At 31.5% G+C, this 26,016-nt stretch overlaps 1 protein-coding gene across 3 annotated transcripts; it reads left to right on the top strand.

Annotated features, from left to right (window-relative positions):
* Positions 1 to 269: 269 nt before the first annotated feature.
* On the top strand, positions 270 to 23,725 carry LOC148276492 (uncharacterized). Of its 3 annotated transcripts, none has more exons than XM_088234167.1 (3): positions 270 to 543; positions 13,004 to 13,067; positions 22,241 to 23,725. In XM_088234167.1, exons 1-3 carry the CDS (start codon positions 403 to 405, stop codon positions 22,927 to 22,929), a joined length of 894 nt encoding a protein of 297 aa, XP_088090293.1. In that variant the 5' UTR covers positions 270 to 402; the 3' UTR covers positions 22,930 to 23,725. The 3 variants fall into 3 exon arrangements, with proteins under 3 accessions (XP_088090293.1, XP_088090292.1, XP_088090294.1); XM_088234166.1 differs by having other exon boundaries at positions 280 to 555; XM_088234168.1 differs by lacking the exon at positions 13,004 to 13,067 and having other exon boundaries at positions 471 to 555.
* Positions 23,726 to 26,016: the final 2,291 nt, after the last annotated feature.

Raw genomic sequence — 26,016 nt, 5'->3', positions numbered from 1 at the left:
CTTTTTTTACAGTAGGGTAAAAACACACTAAATTAAATTGGTCTTATTTTTTGGTTACATTGACTATAATTTCAATAATGCGATAAAAATTGTATACAGTTGAAAGCCACAATTAAGTGCTATAAACATTGAAGTGTTTAAGTGAAAAAAATCAGCATTACAATCGATGGTTCGGTAGAATCTGCTAAGAAGACATCATTCTTCCGCATCGATAATCGCGGACAATCGCTTTCAATGTCACCTCCGCTCGAGCGTTAAATTGTTCAGAAGAAAGTGGTGAGAGAGGTACGACGGGCGCGACGGGGTCTGGCCTCTGCGTCTGGCTGGGCGACTCCGCGGGCCAGTCTCGACTCCAGAGCAGTGCTGGCGAGTCGCTTGACTTCACCACCGTACCTCGGCATCATGTGTTCCTGCCTCTTGTTCGGATTGATCGTGCACAGTGTCTACGGTTTTGCATTCGGTGAAAATGTTGCCGAGGAAAATCCGAATGATAGTACTCACGGATACGCACACACCGACATAACCCAAGGCATCGGATATGGGGTAATTCAAAATGTACCTACACCTTTAGTATTCTGTAATTTATTTACATGCGTATTTTTTCAAACAGTTTTACCGCGTCAAAGTATTGACACGGCGCCGGCGCGGCGGTAAACTTATTTTTTTTATCTTTCACTGGGGCTGCACTCGACGAGAATGCAAATACAAAAAAATTGGAACGATGGCGTTTTTTTGGGTACGAAAACAATTGTTTTTGAATGTTTACAAACAACGTTAGCTTTTCATAGATCCCAATCAGAGTATTTCCTTAAATTTCTTATAATTTCCATCCATTTATTTTTTCCTAATGGATTTTCAGTAATGATAAAATAAAATTAACTGACATTTAATACATTTTTGAAAATTGCATTCCTACGTAAAGTGCACCCCCTTTGGTAAAGGAGCAGAGATCTAAATTTGCAAAAATAATTATTTAATGTTTTGGAATTCAAACATAAACAATTTGATAAAATAGCACGTGTGAACTCAATAGATAAGTCTAGGATTCTTACTTTTTGACGTATCAGGTCTGGCCACTGTTGCAATCTATCTCATCTTTTGAAATTAAAATTTTAGACTCCAATACCTGCGAATGCGGAGGCATTAGAGATCTAAATCACATTTTTTTGTAGGTCCTTTAATGACTGAGAGGCAAACATTATTTGATATTTTACTTATGTTTTTTTTTTTTTAATAAAATGAAGTATTTGCGTTCTTATGATTAACCCAAATATTTAATTTGGAGGGCCATTTTCAACGAGTTTGAAATAACTCACTACTAGAAAATGGAATTTAATAACCTTTCCTTGTTTATCTCAAATTCTTTCTTGTACAAATTTCTCATTGAATAAATTTTGTGTATATTTTTATGTGTTCAAACTGTTTCTTATTATGATATGTAATATTTATTTCATTGAAATAATATGTTTAAAATATTTCTTTATTTTTTCCAATAAATTACTCTTCTTTCTAGGTTTATATAAAATATTTTTACTTCTTTTTTGCTCCCTTGCGTTTATTTTATTAAATGGCCAAAATTTATCATTATTATAAGATTTTGTTGTAATTTTTTAGTTAGAAAGTTTTATCTTTCTATGTGTATTTTACTGCAAGTATCTCTTTTCCGTTAAAAATATGCCATCGGGTTTTTGGTGGGTTTTTTCTGTTAGTGCCCATTTCAATTTATGCTGGAATTTTGTTAGTTTAGTTTCATCTTTATTATTCCAACTAACATTTTACGTTATTCTTGTACATGTATGTTGGTTGTATGTTGTCGGGTCCATATTGTTATTCCTTTTGATTAGTGTTGTTTTTATGTTTATTATAATAACTTTGTAAATTCACGTAACTTGTTTTTGACCGATGTTATCATGTTTTGGCAGAAGACTCTAATAAAGGAAAAAAGTACTTATCTACTTAAATTTTCAATATTTGAGTACTAATTATTTTTAGATTTGGAATTCAATCATAAACAAGTACCTAAATTCCTACATAACAACGAAAAGTATTTCTCTTTTTTCTTTTATTCGAATAGTTTTCACACAATTTCATGCACAATCGGGCATTTGGGCTTTAAATGACCCCTCACTGATGAATGTTTCTGTTTTCTTCAGATATTTCTTACCATTTGTAAATGTTTATTAAAACGTTTTGTTTTAATTTCATTGCATTATATACTTGCTATATTATTTCAGATTTATGTAAATATTATTTCTTATTACTATATTATTACTATACATTCATGTAAATATATTTCTGTTCTTAAATGAGTTTGTTGTAACTTCAGGGAATTAAAAAAAAATCAATGATTTTATAATAAAATATAAAACTTGATTTTTCAATTAAAGAAATTTAAATACGTCCTCGTTGAAATCGCAGACATGCGCGTGGTATGATAAAGTTATAATCGCAGGGGGCGCCAGACTTTTTTTATCTTGTAAAGCGGTCGCGTATTAAAATACGTTGAAAACCACTGGTTTATGGATATTCCAAACGGGCGATATACAACTTAAAAACTCATATTAAAACTTGTAGGTTTACATCCTGAAAGCATCGACTGAATTCTGCCGACTGCTATTGTGTGATACATGAAAATCTTATTAATTCTACGAGAAATTTATACGAAGGTAGTTTTATTTTCAAATAACATACAAAATACATAACGTATTTGAAAAGGGCGTCTGCTTATGAATACAACACAATACATATTAATCTCTTTTCATCGGAATATAATAACAAAGTAAAGTCTAATTCAGCGATAATATGTTGAAAATAATATGTTTTTGGGGGTGGTTTTCGGAGAAAATTATCACGTAAAAAATAAGACAATGTTAAATACAATATTTTACAATACAATGATATTTGTTCATAAAATTATAAACTCTAATAAAAAAACAGAATTTTGGAAAAAAAATGATCGGAACCAGCATGAACACGATCACAATACTAGAGAAAAGAACAAAATTAGACTTCCATTTAGGAAAAAGGCAAAGTCACAAAACTCAATTGTTATTTAAAGCAATTAAAAAGTATTACGAAATGGAAAAAAATATTTATGAAGAAAAAAACATATCAAAATTTAAAATAATGGTCAAGACATATGTGATAAACAATTTATAAATTAAATATATTTGCAATGTTATTATTAGAACACACATAACAATATGTATGATATGTGTGCCCTACTTTAAGATTTAAATTTAAAAAAAATAAAAAAAAATTGTCACGCTTCATATACTATTATTATTATATTAAGTGACGTTACAAAAGATTACAATCTCTATTCATATTTTTGGAATAATAAAAGCTGTCATGATTATTTTCAAAGCATTTTTATCATCACCATATTATCCTCTATCTGTACCCCGTGGTGCATAGGGCGTTGCATTAGCACACCCAATGCAGCCCCTCTCGATCGCTCACTCCACGAATGTCGAGTGATCAGTCTTATACTTCAGGCAGGTAATAAAATATTTAAACACTAGCTACTAACATAGTTTCGTAGAAAGATGATCCCCTATTTATATATTGCAACTAATATATTATATTACAACAGAGAAGGAGAACATTTTAAAGAAGGATATGGATGTCTAGGCATTTACAGGGCTTATGACCTGTTAATGGCTGTTCTGAGTGACCAGTTTACACACTGTAACTGTCACTATTTTGCCTTTGCTTGAACATCCATATTGTTTCTTAAAATTTTTCGATCTGATGATTCTTATGAAGCCAAAGAGCTGAAACCTTTATTCTCGTAGAATAAGTTAAATAGTAGGTAAAAAAAATCAATCGGGCGAATCTCATCCACGTAAATAAAGGTTTTAGTAGTTTAACTTCACAAAATTAAACAGATTGAAGAATTTAAGAAATAAGAAATAAGTAAGGATGTTCAAACATTGGCAACTTGGCGAATTGTTACACGTTGTGTAAAGTGACCCCTTAGACAGGCCAATGATGTGTGGTGTCCCGTAAATGCCTATTTTCTTCTCTAAAATGTTCACTATCCTAGTTGCAATATGTTAATCTTAATAACTCCCTAGGGGCTGATATCCAGTCTTTGTGTACAAAAATTTAGACCAACGAAAAATACTGTTTTTTAAGCAATTGTATATTTTATAATTTTGTAGAGTTCTTATGTAATTTATTGCTATGTAGCAATTTCTACCAACCGAGCAAAATATGTAAGTATTCCAACATAGTTGTACTTTGATATATAATATTTGTGTTTGTACATGTATTAATGTTATACCATTTTAATTATGCAATACTAATTTTAATATATACAATTACTGAAAATAAAAATATGGTAGTAACATTAAACTAGTTTATGTATTTACATTGTAAATAATTTACGTATTTATATATTATTTCCAAGTTACCTGCGTGCGAATCATTTTTATTTTAGCTTTTTCTACTTTTCGCTTTAATTCTATAGGTATATGTTTTACCTCTGTAAACTTATTTTGTATTTTTACCCATCCCCAATGAAGATACGTCAACTCGAGTGCCTTTTTATGTGTGAAAATAGTCTCTTAAAAATGTTAAAATGTCGAGACACCTCTATTTTTGTTTACTTTACCGATTAAATTTAAAGACATAACAATTCAAATATATAATATCAGTAATGTTGTAATTTGTTAATCTTAATGACCCCCGAGGGGGTGAAATCCAGTCTTTTGTTTACAAGCATTTGGACAAACTCAAATATTGTAATAAAACCAACTGGTCCAAGAAGAAGTTTGAAAATTGGAAAATTGTTTTCAGCCGTTGCCTAGTATGTGAAATAGTTCAGTCAGATGAATCTCTTCCCAACAATAAAGGTTTCAGCTCTTTGACTTCACTAAAATCAACAAATGGAAGAAAATATGGATGTTCACACATGGGCAGAATGGTAAGTGTTACACAGTGTGTAAAGTGGCCACTTAAACCAGCCAATGACAGGTCATAAGCCCTGTAAATGCCTAGACTTCCATATTCCCTTATTTAAGGTATTCTCCATCCCTGTTGTAATTTGTTAATAAGTAATTAACATAAAGCCTAAATTTATTTTAGCAGAGAGGGGATTTTTTTAAAGAATAGAATATGGAAGTCTAGGCATTTACAGGGCCTATGACCTGTCATTAGCTGCAGGTCACAAGCCCTGTAAATGCCTAGACTTCCACATTCCCTTCTCAAAAATGTTTTCCCTCTGTGTTGAAATAAGTTTAAATGTAAATATCTCCCTAGGGAGGAAATCCAGTCTGCAAGCATTTGGACATACAAAAACATTGTTGAACATAAAGCCTGTTTATTATTATGTCCAAAAGAGGAGTTTTGTTGAAATGAGTTAAAGTTTAGTTAAATTACGGCCTCATTGGTAGTAATGCTATGATTGGTTTTCAATTGTGTTGTTTTGGCAATATCGAGTTAGGGACTCAGTTTCTTGATTATTTATTTTGAGTCTGTATTCAATATAAGACACATGTTATTTCAATATTTATAAATTATAAGAATAAAAACATAAAGCATTAAATCACGTTTGTCCCGATAAACTATTAAATAATATGATTAATATTTAAAGCATTAACTTTATGGTCAAACTTTTTACACAATGTTATTGAATATTTGTAAATAACAGCTTGGTTAAATTAAATAATAGTTGGTCATCGGATGCACAGACATTGGTTTTTATAAGGATTCAAATGAAAGAGTACCAACATAATATTGGACACATAAAATAATGAACATATATTATTATACTGAATATATTTTAAAGTTTAGAAAAAAAAGTAAAAGTAGTGCGTACCAAAACAAGATTAAAAATTAAAAGTAAAACAAAATAAATAAAAAAATTATATCTACAAAATAAAAATTTAATCTTTCTATGAAAATTAAAATAAAAAATATGTAACTGAAATAAGAAAAGAAAAGGTTAAAAATGACATAATAAAAATGTATTGAACGAGAACTAGAAATACCGAGTTAAGGACTCACGAGGGTAATTAAGTTTGACAATATGCAAATCAATATTCTTGCAAAATATTGTAATCTACCCAGAGATAATATTTTAATTATTAATTACCGCAAGTTTTTGAAAAAGATGTGGGTTCCACAACATTTGAACAACATCGTAAATGCTTTTGAAATAATGATTTGAGATAATGATGATGAAATAATTCAATTAGATGAATCTCACCCGCATAAATAAAGGTTTCAGCTCTTTACTTCACAAACATCAACAGATGAAAGAATTGAAGGAATATAGATGTTCAAATATAGGCAGAATGGTGAATGTTACACAGTGTGTAAAGTGGCCACTTAAACCAGCCATTGACAGGTCATAAGCCCTGTAGATGCCTAGACTTCTATATTACCTTCTCTTAAATGTTCTTCATCTCTGTTGTAACATGTTAATAATGATTATTGATAAAAAATTAACTGTACATATTTATTTATTTATACTTTTACATTGCTTGTATTCTTTTTTTAAACAGAATAATGTTCCCTCACTGGGGTGTCCCGTGCCGAGGGAAACATTTTACAAAATGTGAAACATGCCCTGAATTAGCTATTTAACTAAGTAAACATAGTAATAACAATAAAAAAAACGTAATTAATCCAATAAACCTAATTATTATTAACATAATAAACGATATAAACTGAAATAAACATAAAAAACATAACCAATTTATAAAAACCAATAGAACAAATTTCATAAACAGTACACACATTTTACCTATTTGGCTTTATCCACTCATGGATCCTTGTGCAACCCACGTAAAATGTAAAACACAATTAAAATTTTCTGCGCTCGCTTATCCAAACTCGTACATTTTTATGTGTTGCTTAATCTTTTGGCGTTTTGTTTTATAGTTGTTAAACATTTGTGATTGTATATTGCTATTATGTTGCCGTATAGTATTAAAAATGATTATTAGAAATTATGGTCACCCAGTTAGTATAAGTGGCAAAAATAAAATTCGTATTTTGGTAACAGCGCACTAAGGCAAAAATTCCCGAAAACCTGGTCGAAACCCTAGATTCCAAATTACTTGGATTTTGAGAAATGACAATATACCTACCTCTGGGTGACTCGTGTGTCATTCCCCTTACATGCAAACTGAGAGAGTTGCGTCAGTTCAAAGTTTGACTTCTTGGCGGACGGCTATGTTTGTAAATTTGTGAACTGTGAAATATTATCACTGAAATTTATTTATTTTATATATTTATTTAGTATTTCACAGTTTTAAAATGTACAGAGTTTATTTGTTTCAGGTCCCGACTAGCTAGGAAATTCCTGTGTTTAGGAAGGACCTTATTTTATTCATGTGTTTTTTTTTTTTTTAATTTCATTAAATGATGCTTAATAAATTCAAAGAATAATAATAACATTATAAAAAATCAATATAAATTTAAATTAGAAAACATGCAAGTAATAATAATAAAAATTGAATCATAAAAATAGATTAGAAAATATGCCATTAATAGTAAATAAATGAGACACAATTATTATAAATTATAAAACATACCGATAATAATAAAAATTGAACCACAAATACACATTATAATATATAAAATGAGTAATTAAGAAATTAAACAAAAATATAAATTGGAAAACATACCGACAAAAATAAATTACAGAATATACCATTTATAATTTTTTTTAAAATAAGATACGGTTAAAATACTAGTTTTAAAAAGAAAAAAAAAACATATGTAAATGAATAAACATAAAAAGTAAAAATGAAATATACATAAAAACAATAAGAGATTTTTTTCAATTAAAAGCAACACAATTTTTAGTCATGAAAATAATTACAGGATATAAATAGTAACATTATTGTTTTCTGACAAATTTTGGTGGTTTTTGCAATGAATTCTAAAGCTTGAAGTATGTACTCGTAACTAATTATTTGTTATAAAATAAGTTTTGCATGTTTTTATTTTGGCCTTATTTAAAGGCTGTGATTGTGAGCCCTTACATTAAAAAAATAAATATATAATTCAATCGCGTCAAGCCTTTAAGTACCAAATCAACCAATATCAACCCAAAGTTTTTATCTCATAAGAAAGACACAAGTATTGACTATGTGTATAAGTAAATTTTGACTAAAGCATAAAAATATTACCCTGAAAATATATTCATTAATGAAATTTCTGCTGAAATACATTTGCTGGACTTTACACACAAAATGGGGTTGCGATGGAACGTCTGGCCAGGCAGAATACAAACAAGCATTTCAAGATGAAACTATTTCCGATGCGAGTATTTTCATTATATCCGTTGTTCCAATAGTGTCAGGTAACCCTAAAGATAGTGACATTCATATGGAGAAATCTAACAGCACCTTCTCTTAGACACTGTAGACCACTTAAACTTATAATCGCCAAGAAGACTACACAATTTACTAAAATAGAAGTTAAGAATGTAAATGATCAAATTCAAACGTTGAGACACACTGGGATAGAGTTTGATGGTAATTGGATATTTGTAAAACATACTTTAATATTAAGTATGGCCGACGGAAAAATATAATCATTTACATGGTTTTATACCTGGAAGATTTACAGTAACAAATTTAGTTTACCATACTAATTATCTTCTAAAAAATATGGATAACCGATGCCAAGTTGATTCAATCTACACGGACTTTAATAAAGCCTTCGATAAAGTTGACTTTACTATTAAAAATGAAACTAATAGGCATCAGTATGATTTATATCAATGGATGTGTTCTTACATTGATACCAGATCACAAGTTGTGGTAATTGCTGGATATAAATCCAACTGCTTTTCGGTTACATCTGGCGTACCACAAGGATAAATTTTAGAACCCATTCAATTTATTTATTTAAGACATTCAGGAATACTTTCATCATGCCAAATCTGTACTCTTTGCTGATGACAGTAAAATATACATAAAAATAAATTCAATCGAGGACTGCAACCTCCTACAATCTGATCTAAACCACCATTCAGATTATTGCCACATCAACAATCTTACCCTTGACATTAATAAAAGCACTTGTATATTTTTCTCGCGCAAACATAATCATTCAAATTTTTAGTATGCTCTAATGAATGTAATGGTTCCGAGGAAGAAAACGATATCAGAAACTTATGTTCTATATTCACATTAATTAAATTATTAATAAGGCATACAAAATGCCAGGTTTTATAATGCGAATGTCTAATGACTTCAAAAACATTAAAACATTTACATTGCTTTATAACACACCTGTGAGAAGTCAGTTAGAATATATTTCAATTAAATGGAATCCCAAATATAAAATACACGTAAGCATCCTAGAAAAGACAAAGAAGAAATGGATAAATTGAATAAAATACAAATTTCATTGTACGCCAAATTCAATTTAAACTCTGGAGTATAGAATAGTGATTGCAGATCAAATATTCCTGTTTAAACTAGTAAACAACGTCGTAGACTGCGCTTAACTTACAAAATCTTTAGAATATCTTGTCCCCAACAGAACAAGACTCCATATAACATTTAATTTGCCAGTACCTAGGACTAACTCAAGGAAAAACGACCTTTTCTTTAGAGCATGTTTTATAATCATTTATATAAATATAAAATTCTTTTTGCAACTGCCAAACTCTGGTCTTCTTAGAAAGAGTGGTGGTGGTTTTGTAAAAATGTATTAAAAGTCAAATAAAATTATTAAGGCATTACTAAAAATCCATTAAAAATAAGTTGTTATTTATTTATTTTTTATTTATTTATTTAATTTTACAATACGCCCAAAGGGCATTTACAAAAAATATACAGATAAGTACAAACATAGTAAGTAAAAATTTAAAAGATAAACAACGCTTTTTTGTATACATGTAGAAACAATAAAAAGCATACTGCTATGCAAAATAAAAAGTGAAACTTTAAATAGTAAAAAGAAAAAAAATACATAGATATAAGAAAAGTAATTAAATTAAAAGCAAATTGTAAATAACATGTAAAGAATTTAAACAAAAAAATAAATACATTTACATATACTTATACGTATAAAAAAATATGGTATTAACAAATTATTGTTAAAAACAAATAATAAAAATTAGTTTACAGTAAGTATATATAAGATAATAACATAAAATCTGGTACACAAAAATATTTGATACATTAATTTCAGAAAAAGATAATAATAAATAATAATACACATCAAAAACAAAGAAAAAATTGTATGAAAAAGAAAGTATCATTACGACATGAATAATTAGTTTCAAACAGTGCATTTAAGAATGTTTTAAAATAGATAATTGTCGTATTAAAAATGTCTATATCAGAAGTAAATTTGTTGTTATGTAGAAATTAAGAAATCGTAAGGAAATTAATCAATTTAGGATCCATTAAAAATAATTGCTGTTTGTAAATGTTTAAATAAAAACTTTTTTAATAAATGAAAAAACAACATCCTCCAAATTTTTCAGTTTATGCATTTCGGTCGAATGCAACCCTGGAAAATCAATGAAAACACATGTATGCTTCTAACTGTTTTCCACTTACCATATTAACGATGTTATTATTTGTAAACTTTCAGTACGTGAACTGGAACATTTTGCAAAAAACAGCACGTAAATCTGTCGAGCCATTTTCGAGTTTTTGCGAGACACAAAACGGCGATTCAATTATATATACGAGTATATAGATAGATAGATAGATAGATATATATAGATTATAAAATGTATATAGATTATAAAATGTATATAATTATATAATAGACATTAAAACAGAAAAAGTAAAACGTATTTTAAAAAATCTGAATTCTATAATTTTTATGTTTTACCTATACACGGTTTTCAGGGCCAGACCGCGAAACTTCAGAGGAACATTCCTCAAGGTAAGCTTAAAAAAAATCCTGATTAAATTTTTCCAAAAAATATTTTTTTTTGATCTCAAAATGTAGTAAATCTTTAATTTCTCGGACAAGCATCCCTTCCGCAACCCCTACCCCCAACAAAACAATTGCGATCAAAACGTATTTGACCAACGAAGCGATACGCACCAGACGCGGACAAGGGAAGCGGCTGCGTAGGAAAGGGGTAAGGTTTTGCGGAGGGACTGCTTGCCCGAGAAATTAAAATTATTTTCCTTTTGGAAAAATTTTGAGAGATTTTTTTAAAGGTTGCCATGGGGAATGATCCTTTAAAGTTTCGCGGTCTGGCCCTGAAAAACGTGTATAAACATGAAAATGTATGATGCGACGCCCGAGAGTACGAAGAATGAAATGAAAATGATTTAAAATAATCGTTTGCATACTGCGATATAGTACAACTATATCGCGGCATGCGATGTGTACACTCTATAAATAAAATCATATGAAAATTGTAGAAATGTGGAAGATTAGAAAATAGGGACAACTTAAACCAGTCCTTTCAAAAGCAGTTTCCATATTTTTCTTTTTTAAATTAATTTACAAAGCCTTACGGATTATTACGTTCATTTAACAGAGTATACTTTTTATTTTTGATTCATACTCTATTCTTCATAACGTATTTATGATTACATTTTCATTTTTTTTTGTAAACAAAAGACCCAGTTTTCAATAAAGTTTCAAAACTAAAGCTTTGTCTGTTAGTTTATTGTATAATTAGAGTTAGGGATATGTTATTTTATTGGTAATATGTGTCTTTATACGAATAGAAAATTTCAGTCCCTGATTTATAAGTCTTGATTATTCTTGTTTCGTTTTTAAATGCTGAATGTGATATTGTTCTGATATTCTCGTATTGCGTCCGTGTTTATTACAATGTTCGTTCCTCGTCCACAATGACATCAGTGGCTAATTTATGAATAAATTTGAAAGATTTTTGTTTAAAAAGTTCAGTTATGTTTAATTGTTAAGTTTTTAAAAAAAAGTTCTGTAGTTGGTGTTGCGAGAGAGGTCATGCACTCGTATTAACTTCAAAATTATATTTTGATGTCGTTGAAGATTATTTATGTCATTTTGGTTTTCTGTTCCCCACTGCTGTTGCATATAACACATTTTCTTATTTTTCTTATGGTGCCACTCCGCGGTGGAGGTTGGCCTGTCATGGCAATTTATAAAAATTAAGGATTAGTAGCTACGTCGGAACCACTTTCTTTTTAAGCCAGGTGATACGTCTTCTTTCTACAATGCGGTTTCCTTCAACATTTCGTACTTCTCTCCCCGCTCAAAATATCCAAGTACTCTGTCTTTCATTTTCGATTGTGTTTATCATTTCTCTTTCTTTTTTCATTTGTCTTAATACTTCTTCGTTGCGAACTATGTCTTATTATGATATTTTAAGCATTCTTCTGTAGCACCACATTTCGAATGCTTTTATTCTCTCTGTGTAGCTTGGAGAGTCCAGCTTTCGGCGCCGTAGAGATCTAAGTACTGAAAAGATACAACAACGCAAAATACGCAAACGCAGATTGAAGTCGGAGTCTCTATTATTAAGGAGGTCACGCATTTTGAAAAAGCAGTTCCTCGCCATCTCTATTCAAACTTTAATCTGCTTAAAGTGATCCCACTGATCATTGAGCTAGCATTCCAAAAATATATTTATTCAGTCTTCTTGTTTCCTCCATTTTCATTTTTAGGAGCATATTTGTCATTTGTTCAATTTTGTTTTCTTTCACTATACTTAAAATATTGTAAAAAATGTATTTTTTGCACTTTGATCTATTGAATCGGAAGGCGTGTGTTCTGTCGGTAAAATAATGAAACGTTCAACTTTAAACTCTTCCCGGCAGTAAAATTAATGTTCGTTTTTATACATATATGTACACACACCCTCACACACATATTATTCTACATGTATTAAACACAAACATATTTTATATATTTATTTTATATATTTTTATCTATTTTTATATTTATCGCGAAATGGTGTAATTGGCTTTTAATTGTTTTTTTTTTTCAGTTTTTTGTACAATTCCCCCTTAAATAAAATTAATATATAAAAATGTCAAATCTAATCACATGATCGTATTTTGTTTTCTAGCATTACTTGCACCCTTTCTATTACCGAGGACCTTCTAAAAAATTCTACGACTGCGCACTTGGAGGTAAGTAAATTTAATTTATACACATAAATTATGTAGGCAATATTAATCTCTAAAATATCGTTCTAATAATGTAATAACTTCTTTATGTTTAAATGACTTGAAATGCGATAAATGTTTACAATTAATTACCTTTGCATTATTAAGCTGTGTACTCAATACATGTAAGCAGTATGTCCCATCATCGCCATTGCGTTTTAAAATAAATTTGTGATAGCGGACAGTAAATAAGTTCTCCAAACTGACAATATGAGCCAGTGGATGCACCCAACAATCTGAAATGTACTTAGATCAGAGAAAACCAAATGTAATAACACTGACTGACCTGGTGTTGAGTCTTCTTCCTTGTCGGCGATCAGCTCACGCTGTCAGAGAAATTGGTGATCAGGAACACTGCAGGCACAAAATTTCGTCTGGAGGCGGCAGATGATGATGAACGGCGATGGATGATGATAAGCTTGCGGCGTTGTGCGAGTTAAGACGAAGTTAAACCTTTTTTTTTGCGTTTTAAAATTTCATTGATAAACCCTTACGGGCTACAAACATTTAACAAAATATTTTTACTTTTGAAATTAACATTCTATTGTCAATGATAATATTTTTAACGTCTTTTGTAAAGGTTGTCTGAGTCTTTTGTTTAGATTTGTCTGGTAGTTTATTGTATAATTTCAGTCCATGGTTTATTAGTCTCGACTGTCTAATTTTGAGGATTCTGGTTTAAAGAGTTCAGTTACATTTAATTACTTAGTTTGGTTAGAAAGTTCTTTAGTTGCTGTTGCATAAGGTAGGTCATATACTAACTTTAATATTTTATTTTGCTGTCTTTGTAGTCTGTTTATGTAATTTTGATTTCCTGTTCCCCATAGTAGTTGCATAAAACATATTTTAGTTTTTACATAGGCTTTGTACATTAGAATTTTTTCCATTTTTGGAACAAAGTTTTCGATTTAAAAAAAGGACTCGACAATGACGCCATTTTTCTAATTAAATTGTTTATATGAATTGTCCATGTCAATTGTTAGTCCTAAGTATTTAACGTGTTCAATTTCAGTTATTCGTTCATTATTTATGTAAGCATCTACTTCATGACATTGTTTACTAGATTCAAAATGGATAATCATAGAATTAAGAATAGTCCAGAAACAGCATACGCACATCAAACAGAAGGCGACTAAACTACTCATAAATGAGTAGGTTTACGTTTTGACCCATTAGTTTCTTTGTAGACGTCGCTCAGTACGCAACTCCTGATTCAAATTTAACCATGCCGTGTTGTGTCCTTTTAAAGTGTAGAAATACTGCTAGGATCTTAAAGAAACATGATGCAATCACATTTCATGCGTAATTATCAAATGAATGCGTATGTCACAAATGCATTAATTAAAAATTGAATTATGTTTCCATCTGTCAGATTGTCGAAGAAACAAAACGGAAATTTCGTTAGTGTTGCCAGGGTAGTAAAAATTTTTACCCTACTCTGCTCATCTAATAAGAGAAATAATGAAAATTGAACCTCGGATTAAACAACGCCGTGGTGGACATTTGACCGACATTATCTTTAAAACATAACATGGTATAAAAATATCCAAAGAATGTAAAATAAAATTTGTTTTATATTTTAAGTTCAAAGTTCATTCATTTAATTACTTTTATTAAATGACCCTTTACTTATCTACTCTGTTGTGTCAATCAATGTTTCCGACTGCACAATACAATTTTAGAAAAATTAACAATTTTTTTTTACCTTATATTTGTGTTATGGTTATATCCTTCACGATCTGACAATATTACGCGTTGACTTCAAGTATGCGCGCGGCGAAAGTATGTCTAAGTGGGATAATTATTGGACACAGTCTGATGTATTCAAATATGATTCTACGCTCCGCTCCTTCTGGACAATTCTTAATTCTATGTGGATAATATTGTATTTTTTTTCATTAAGTGTAAGTAAGTTTGTGTTTGTCCATATAGTCAACATAGTTAGGTTTTCGTTTTATGTCATTGTGTGTCAATACATCTGTTTGATTTTTATTGAATAGTCTAATGTCGTCGGCATATTCAAACGGCGAAATAGCGGACAATACTTTTTACAATTCAAAAAGCATTCGTACGTAAACAGTCGAAAAAGCGAAGATAATCGCGCGCAGGCCAAACAGTGTTGCCAAACGCAAAAATGTCCCGTCAGGTGTAGTAACCTTACAAAACCAATATTATCTAGTATCTACTTACATGAAATGATTCTCTCTGGCTAAAATGGATCGAATTGCTGGCTTTTTCCAGTAATTCAAACATAAACCGTGTACAGAACTTACAAAATTCAATGATCAAATTATTAATTGAAATAAAATTGTACTGTCAGCGACACGATATTCATATCCTTGTTGTATAAATCTATAAATATTTTATCCGTTAGAGCTTTATTATGGCCCAAGCTAGTTTTTTCAGCATGTGTCTCTATCTGAATATAGAAATAAATTGCAGCATGTTAATAATACTCGGTTCACTAGTGTAGATGGACTAGCTTTCCCTTAATTTAATAATAAATACGGGAAAAGAACACTAGAGTACAATGTACCAAAAATGTATAATATGCTCCCATTAAATATAAAATAACAAAAAAGAACGCGGTTTTTTGTATCAAGGTTTTTTGTGTTTATTTGGACAATTTTTTATTTTCGATGTACATACATATTTTTCTTTTTTTCCATAGTAATATGAGTTTTTATATGTTTATAGAACTTAAGAGATAAGATTATGTATATATATATTAGAACTTAACTATAAGCACCCGCTGAAGAACTGCATTTTATGCAGTTCAGTTAGTAGGACTTGATAATTTATTTGTTATTTTTTGTATGCTTTTGATAAATAAATTTGAAAAAATCAAAAATTATCGGCTCAACCAATTATCATTCTACGTAAGCACCAAATTGATTTAGTACAGTTTACTCCTAATTTAATACGATTTGTAATACTTCTTATATGTTTTAAATGGGTACTGTTTTACTTTACCAATGTAAAAACTACTAGGCATTTACAGGGCTTATGACCTGCCTTTGGCTGGTTTAAGTGATCACTTTACGCACTGTAATATTCATCTTTCTGCCCATATTTGAACATCCACATTTCCTCAACTCTTCCATCTGTTGACTTTTGTGAAGTAAAAGAGTTGAAACTTTTATCACGTGGCCGTGGGTGAGATTCATCCGGCTGAACCAAATCACCTACTAGGCAACGCCTGAAAACAATTTTCCAATTATTTTATACTCCTTTTTTACACAGTGTGTAAAATGACCATTTAAACCAGCTAATAACAGGTCATAAACCCTGTAAATGCTTAGACTTCCATATTACCTTCTCAAAAATGTTTTCCCACCCTGTCAAAAAAAAAAAATAATGAATAACTCCCTAGGGAGGAAATTAAGCCAGTCTGCATGCATTTGGACATACTCAAACATTGTTGATGAGAATAGCGCTGGGCAAGCTCTTAAAATCTTCAATCCAATCAGTAAAAAAAAGTTGGGAGCGTAAATATTTTATTTGTCGACCAACAGGGCAGCACTAGACGAGTTTACAAACAACATTCGTTTGTTGTGGGTACCAATCAGATTATTTTCTTTAATTCCTTTTCATTTGAACGCATTTATTTATTTTTACTGGATTTTGGTAAAGATAAAATTATATTTACTCACATTTAATACATTTTTACGCATTCGCATTCAAAAATCCCATTCCTCCATAAACCTCTCATTCTCCTATTCTTCTCTCTCGTATGATATTTTAATAAACTCGTACATATTTTTAATCTGTTCATTAGTATGTTTACAAAAAGGATTATACAGTCGTGAAAAATTTTAATTGGACTCATACATTATATTATGATATTAATTTTTTATAAATTTTCTGTTTTTTTTCCAAATAAAAACAAATTAAAATAAAGTACACCCCTATTGGTATTTAAAAAATAAATAAATATAATATCGTTTATCATTCATGGTAATATAGGCCAGAAACTTACAATATATACAAATGTTAAATGGGAGCCAAACATTATTGATAAAAACAAGAAAAAAAAATCACATGAACCTCGAACAACTTTAAAATACATAGAACATAATAGATCTTAAAATTAAAGTAACAAAAATTGGAAATAAAACAAAAATCATCACCATCGTCACATAGGACACTGCATAGGTAACCAATCGCAGCGCATCTTGATCAGTTTTACGCTTTAGGCACTAGTCCAGGGACTATGAAATATGCTAGTGTGAAAACACTCTATCAAATAGATATTTTATAGCAACCATGTCGGGAATCGAACTCGAGACCTCTTGCATGATAGGCAAACGCGCTGACCATTACGCCACGAGGCGGACAAAATCACAATGAAAATATGCATTACTAAGAAAAACACCCAAAACCTTGATAATATCATATTTATTTTATTTAACTCTGGTATACTTCTAAAAATAAAGATTAATTATGAGAACTTATTTTTATTTACATATTATGAGATTAAAATTTTCAGATACAATAGTAATTATTTTACGGATTATATTTTACAACAGACGTTATAACATTATGTAGCAAATAATACCCCGATCTCTATAACAGATAGTCAAATTCGCGACTTAGGTGTTATTATTGATACAAAACTAATGTTTAATATTCATATTGAATCAGTCCTGAAAAAAACGTATAAAATGGTCGGACTTATAATGCGAGTATGGAAACCTTTTGAACATGCTGAGACATATGTAAAACTCTACAAAACATTTGTTCGTCCCCAGCTAGAATACTGTACTCCTATTGACCACCTTACTATAATGTCAGTATTAATAGACTAGAAAGGGTCCAAATATTTTTTTTAAGCAGGTCGACTACCGGTTAAACATTAACTTTTCTAATCATGCTGAAAGTATGCAGTACCGTGGAATTAGCTCTGTTAAAAATCGAAGAATAATATAAGACCAGTTACAACCTGATACCGTCATTTTGGAAATCTGATAAACCATCAGTATTGAAAAAAAAATTAAAAATTTGGTTGACAGACATTGGAAGTAAGGAATCGGAGAATTTATTGAGGATAGTAATCTAAATATTATGCCATCCCATTGAATCATGTATAAATTTATTGTATTTTCGCATGTGCATATATATTGTGTATGTATGTGTGTATATATATGTATATGTATGTATATGTGTGTATATATGTATGTATGTGTATATGTATGTATGTAGTATGTAGTATGTATACTTTATATTTATATACTTAATTGTATTTTTATATTTAATGTAAACTGTAATATTTTTTTTCTTTTCTTCTCTTTTGGGCTATAACTGTTTTTCTATTTCTTCAATATTGTTTTTATTTATAGGAAACATATTCAAAAACCATATTTGCCGCAACAAATCGGTTTCTTAAAACAGGCAATTGCCCATATAGAAACCGATTGCAACATTAGGCATATTAATATTTCTGGCTTGCCGATCCTCCATATACTGAGCCTACTCCTAGTACAAGCTGAATTTGCCAGAGTGTTTTTTGTACCATTTTTGTAACAATGAATGTTTAAACTAATAAATGAATAAATGAATAAAAAGTTATTTTTATTCAAATTAATAAATAATAAAATTGATTCTCCAAACCTACTTGAAAGACTTCCATTCCGTGTGCCATCTAGACCGACAAGACAAAATATTCTGTTTTACACTGAAAACGCGTCAACAAACTATTTTAAACAATCTACAAAGCCTAGAATATGCGACCAATATAACAATATATTTACCGAGGCTGATATTTTTTGTGACAATGTATGTAAATTTAGGTAAAAAATTATAGAAATTTTGAGAGATGCAGATATTAAACTTTATTATTATTATTATTTAATACATATTTTTTCATTTCGTTTCTTTTACATTTATTATATTGAACATAATTTAAATTATTGTATTAAGTGTTAACCATTTTTTTGGTGTGTGCATGAGTTTCTTACACTAATATACAAAGAAATTGGCAATATATGTGTACATACTGTTTGTTTACCTAATAAAATAAATAAATTTAAATATACAATTTTTAAAGGTGTCCCGGACAAAAAAATCATAAGTCTATTGTTGTACACATATTATTTTTAGATGTGTACATATTGCTGAATTTATATTCCAGTTTCTTATACATGAAAGTAACATTTGTATGTGAGTTGGTAGAGTTGTAAAGTCTATTAGGATTTCCTTAATCAATTCGCCTCTATTTTCCATTAAAGGATAATTAAAAAGTAAGTGATCCAAACGTGTTTTGAGTATGTTCAAAGTTTCAGTTTTTTTACTTCACAAAAGTCAACAGATGGAAGAGTTAAGGACATGTGGATATTCAAATAGTGGCCATTTACACCTGTCAATGACAGGTCATAAGCCCTGTAAATATATAAACTTTCATATTCCCTTCTCAAATTTTTTTCTCTCTCTGTTGCAACAAATTTAGATCTAAAAATTAAGTGGTTCAAATCATTAATATTCTAACCACAATCACAGATTGGAGAGTTCCTACAGGTAATTTTACATAAATGTGATGGAAAACAGCCGTGACCTGATCTTAACCTACATGTTGTTACTAATTTAGACCTGGGCTGGTATTCCAAACGAAATTATAGCGCGGTATAGCGCGTTTTTACGTACTAAATACGGATTATAGCGCGCTGTAAACGCGTTCGGAATACCAGCCCTGGAGAGAGATGAACCTACATTCCACGGTATATTCAATAACTGACTGTATAGAATCGTAAAATAATCCCTTTACCAATTTAATTTCATTCCACGGCATACGCCATACAACTCGACTATTATTTTTTATAGTTTCGTACAAATCAGTTGCCGTTACACAAGCATACGTAACCTTTCCACCGACATAAGCTTTTTTGGTAATTTAATCTACTTTTTAATAGCTTTTTTTACCCACGTGACTAGGGATGCATGTCGATGTAACCTTTTAATTTTGTTGACTCAACTCGAAAGACAGAATTTCATTTTGTAAAATATTGTGGAAAATTCTAATTTAAAGATTGAATTTTTTTAACTGAGGAAATTTAACGAAATTTTTTATGCGTTTTTGTCTTTTAATTCTATGGAAATTTTGAATTTTTTATATTGTTTCTCAATAAAATGTTTACAAAATGATTATGGGTGAATAGAAGCTGATTTTCCGTCACCGCTAATTTTCTGCACGTGTACTGTAAATAGTCCAGTGTCTGCCAATTCGTAAAAGTTTCCTGTGGTAGATTATCTCGGTTTTTTTCCTATCACCGTCTCTTCTCTTTCAAGCTTGTGCATCTACGTAGGAGGGAGAAGGGGGAGGCGGCTTGTCACTTTGAAGCCGCCTGCATGGTAACTGGGTTTGTTGTCAACGACCATTATTTGTTATTTATATTTGAAAAAAAACTAATTACAATATTTGAGTTATTCCAAATGTTTGTATACAAAAGACTGGATTTTACCCCCTCGGTAGTCATTAAGATTCGACATTTTAATATTTTGCAAATTACAACAAAGATGGAGAATACCTTAAATAAGGGTATATGGAAGTCTAGACATTTACTAGGCTAATGACCTGTCATTGGCTGGTTTAAGTGGCCACTTTACGCATTGTGTAACATTCACCATTTTGTTTATGTTTGAACATCCATATTTCTTGAATTCTTCCTCCATATTCCCTTCTTTAAGGTATTTTCCATCCCTGATGTAATTTGCTAAATATTAAAATGTCGAATAAATGAAAATTGAAACGGTTAACTATAGACAAAATACTGCCTCTATAAAATTATATGAGACGAACAATTTTTGAAAAATAAATAACAAATAAATGACAATAACTAATAAAATTGAAATAAAAAACGTACATCAAACTAGAAGATTTTTACGTTATTCTAGTTGCAAAGCTACCTCCCATCCCTGTTGGTAGAAGAGCAGAGTTCAGCAATGAGAGCAGTGGTATAAACAAGTACCTAGATACCTACATACCCATAAAAAGTTACATTATCTTTTTCCTTGTATCCGAACAGTTTTTACACGCTTTCACAATCAGGCATTTTGGTATTGAATCAAATATCAAGCTCATGTCAAAACCCGGCTGGCGGTAAAAGAACAACTAAATAAGCGTTAAGTGTAAAAATTTTAAGAGGGCTCAGGGTGCGTCTATGTATATAAGTCGATGGTTTTATTTAAGAAAACCGAACCTGTTACTATGGTTACGTAAAAGCATTACGAAACAATGTTTTATAATTATACATAATTATTGTTTATATTAAGACAAAACATGGTTTGACTTTTCTTCGTATAATCGTATTCCCGTATTTTCTCCTAGGATTGTGGCACTAGAGAAATGTTTTTTACACATTATTATAGATATTACCCATTGGCGTGTCTAGCATTGGCATTGTGCTTTTGTTGGTAAATAGATTGTTAGGGGAATTAGAACCACCCAAAAACCCGTAAAACGCTCAGTTTTATCTGCAGTCTTTGGACGAAGGGTATATAAATATGATAATTGTTTTCAAAAAACTTTCCGATACAGAAATTTTCGTTCCAATGCTCTTTCTAAAAAAATAAAGAAAATCGGTTCAGTCTGTAGGTGCGGAAAACAGGACAACGAAGCGTCGATTTTTTCTATTTTGGTTGGGCATAAAAGGTCCGACACGACGTGCGGTTATTTTTTCACACAGTATCGAAGGGGCATCAGAAAGACAGTGACAGAAAAACAATGTTCAAATTCTTATTAACCGAAATTCTCTTTCGCCACATATCCTAATAATTTATGTAATCCAAAACACAAAAATAATCATGTATATGTATACATCTAATTTTAAGTAATACAATAATTGATATAAATTTTCAATTGTGTTTATTGAATATATATATTGTATATGTGTGTACTCAAATCTAGAAATAGTAAAGCATTGCCGGATTCAGCCAGTTTGTTAAAAAAATAGTGCAAATAAATCGAATATCGACATAATTAACCGATGACACCTAACATGTCGATTTGTCATAGTGTATTAACCATTGATTAGTAGGCAACGCCAAAGCCCCGAAATCGTGGATCTTTGGGGTTTATGTAATTTGATTAATTATTTCATCGTATAATCAACATAAAGTAGCATGCTCTTCTTTATTTGTTTCAGATGAGTGGCAGCCGCAGGAGAGGCACAAAGTAACTAAAACGTCTCCAATAAAGAAATACAACACTTCGGAACGTTCTCTCGAAGGAAGCGAGAGGAGAGCCAAGCTCCGACCGGAGGAGCGCGAGCACCGGCGCATGGCGAGGAGGGGTGACAGGGGTCCCGGAACGGACGACCAGTTGAGGAAGGAGCACGCCAAGCTGCTCTCCGATATCAACAGCATGTCTGCTGGATCTAATTTCTTGAAGTACTTCCGAGAAGAGTCGGGGGATCACGGGAGAAGGGGATTCTCTTCCGGAAAAAGGTTCAGCTTCCCATCGGGAGACTCGCACGCCGCAGCGTACGAAGTCCACGAGGAGTCCGTAGACCCTGACCCGGGGTTCCTCAACACCGTACCTCACCACATGCAGAGCATGAGGCCGTTCGTTAAGGCCGTGTACAAGGCGGCCCCCCGGCGCCCGCCCTACAACTCCCTCGCTGCGGAGGTCAACGACCAGATGAAGTACTTCCGGCCTCAACAAGCTCCGCCCGTCTCCTGGCCTCGTCCGCCCTCCCCCCTGACTGCGAAGAGGCTCCCGCCCCCGCGCTACGAGCCTCACCCCGTCACCTTCAAGTGGGCGAAGAAGCCGCCACCGAAATCTTCCTTATTAGAACGAATACTGAAGTATTTTCCCAAGCTACTGTTAAAATAAAATCTACAACATGCGTCGAGGAGAAGTCGCAAACAAACAAGGAGAAAGAATTAGTATTTACCAGTCCTAATCAATTATTTTAATTTATTAAAGCTATTACTATATAATATACATACAAGATACAGACTGCGAGAGTGGCCCGAATGCTGCCGTGTGATATATAATCTATATCAATACTAATAATATGTATTTGTCTAAAAGTGATAATGCGCCAAATAGTAAACTAATGTGTTGTACCGGATCCTAGAGGGGTTACTGGATCGATTCTTTGCATTACATCATTGCGGTACTTTTTGGTATGATAGGCTCCACTCGTGTTATTTCAAATGTCATTTTATTAATTTGTTAATTTGTCATTATTGTAAAGCTTGGAAATCAGGCTTACTATAGTTAGTCTGAATGTTTTTCACACAGAATACGCGCACTCTACGAATGAATAACAAAGACCGTGTACCGCATGGAAGAAGAAAAACGTCTGAAAAACCTATAGGTACATAAGGTTGAATCAATTATTAGGGGTCCATTTTATTGCGTAAATAAGTATTTAAAATAGAACAAACGTTTTTATTAATCGAATGAACTTTTTTGTATTTTTAAAATAGTTTAATTTATAATTATAAACGAATTGTTTATCTACGAGTCTTTATTTTATAACCTTAATATTACCAACGTTTTGAAATATCCCTAAAATGCTTACTTCTACAATTCTAAAATTTAAATTACTACATTATTAATCACATTTATGTAAAATAATTCCATAGTAACCACTAGGGTTGCCAACTCGATCGACCGAAAATCTGGGAATGAAAAGAACTGAAAAAAAAAGATTATTTGTGGAAAACGTCACTATGTGGGTGTGTTTTTTTTCTGGTATGAATCAGAAGAAATTTTTGACAAACATTAATTAACAACCTTAATCTAAACACGCTAAGCTGCGGCATTCGTGATCGGGAATAAATGCAAGGTTTTTAATATTTTCCCACATACCCTACCGCTTTCGTTTCGCTCTGCACAACTTGAACTTTTTGCAACGAATGCTAATCATCATAAGGGGATTCCCGCGGGGATCCCGGGATCCCCGGACGGTCGGCAACCCTAGCAACCGGCGCGGCGCGGCGCGGCGGCGGATCGATAATACACGTACATCGGATTTGAATGAAACTTTGATTGAATGGATTTAGTTTAGCATGCAGGAACAATGTCATATTACACATTCAAGTGTTCCAAGAAGACGTTCATATGAGTTACGATGAGTTCAGGAATATGTAGCACAAGAATGACTAATTACAGAGAAAATATGTAAACTACAAACCACGCTGCTGTAGCTGGCTGTGAGAATATCAAGTGCAGTCTCCTGGGAATATTCTATTGATAAACTTTTTCTTATTTAAAATAAAATTATAATGAAATTACAACATCATAATGCTACCGCACTTTCTGTTAGGAATCAGTGAGATGTTCGTAATTGTTGGAATATTCATACTTTTATATCTAAAAAAACAATCACAGAGGTGCAGACTTCACAGGCGCGTTTGTTGCTGTAAGAAGAGTTTAGCTGGCTTTTTTGGCCATTCATTGTTACATTATTTATTCGCATTCAAATATTCAGAACTTTGGTTTGTTTTATTATCATTATAACTGAATACATTAATGCTTTCAATAAATACAAAGAAATTAATGATTGACTTACATTTATGTGTACAGTCCCGACTCCGGGAAAATAAAAGGGACGAATGATGCATTTAGGGAAAATCACATTAGCCAAATTACAAACAAATATTCAACTTAAACACTAAGGATATATAATCAAGCGAGCGAAGGAGTGCGGTATAGCGGAATACTTGAGAGGATCTATCGGTTCCTATATAGGCCATGCCTGTTCGAAGGAACCGATATGTTGCGGCAAAAATAATATTATCATTTAGGGTCGTATTTGCTAAAGTGTACACGAATATAATAAGTATGAATGTAATATATAAGTATGTATATAATAAAATAAATATGTACATCATTAATATATACTATCTATAATATATACTTTTAAAGTATGTTTATAATATACAGGTACAAATTAAGTTATAATTGTCAACAAATTTCCAGTCTCTTTGCTTCCCATGTCTATCAACCATTTGCCAATTGTTTTCCCAAAACATGTTGTACTTTCGTTTTTCCAGATGTAAGGCACTAAGTTATAAAGCTTTGGTCCTGTAAAAATAAAAGATCTTTGAAACACCGCTACACGCGCTCTAGGCATCATTAAGTCATTCCTCACAGAATGAATATATTATTTGATTTACAATAATTAAATCCATCAGCAATTGAAATAATTGCCAAGCAAACTTTTTTCTGTTGACTAAATGTTATTAAATATTTGTAAAAAAACGCTTACCGACTTTTCTATGTCTACTGGTTTCGAGACGTACCCGTCTCTTCGTCAGGACACCAATCAAGCGGATTGCGAAGGTTAAAGATCTAGGCATCACTTTTGTGAGTTCCCTGACATTTCATGATCAGATCGAAACAGTTTGTAGTAGTTCATTGAAGATGTTAGGATTCGTCTTGCGTACTGCAAGGGTTTTTGGTAGTACACGAGTACTGAGAATTCTTTATAACTCGTTGGTGCGAAGTAGACTCGAGAGTGGCTCGATGATTTGGGGACCGTGTGAGTTGAAGTACTCTCTTATGGTGGAGAGGGTACAGAAGAAATTTCTTCGGTTTCTCTACATGAGGGAGTGCGGATATTATGCATGGCTTTATCCCACAGAGTTTCTCCAGGGTATGCTTGGTTACAGCAGTTTGACGACTAGAAGGAATGTGTATTTAACAACGCACTTCTTTCGATTGTTGCGCGGTATTATTGACAACCCTGAAATTATGCGGAGCATTAGCTTTTATGTTCCTGATAATTACCTTAGACAGCGTCAACATAGACTGTTTCACATTCCAATATATAAGACCAACCTGCCAATGGTTATGCCTGTTGGAAGGGCTATCTCTATGTTGAACAATATCACTTTGGACATTGACATTTTTCACGTCTCTGAGGGAGTTTTTCGTAACAAGATTCTCTTACTTTTTTAACATATT

Source organism: Micrasema longulum, unplaced genomic scaffold (assembly GCF_059751315.1).
Source record: "Micrasema longulum isolate JH-2025_06_02 unplaced genomic scaffold, ASM5975131v1 h1tg001211l, whole genome shotgun sequence".
In the NCBI taxonomy this organism is placed as follows: domain Eukaryota; kingdom Metazoa; phylum Arthropoda; class Insecta; order Trichoptera; family Brachycentridae; genus Micrasema; species Micrasema longulum.
This window is presented reverse-complemented; position numbering and strand designations above follow the sequence as displayed.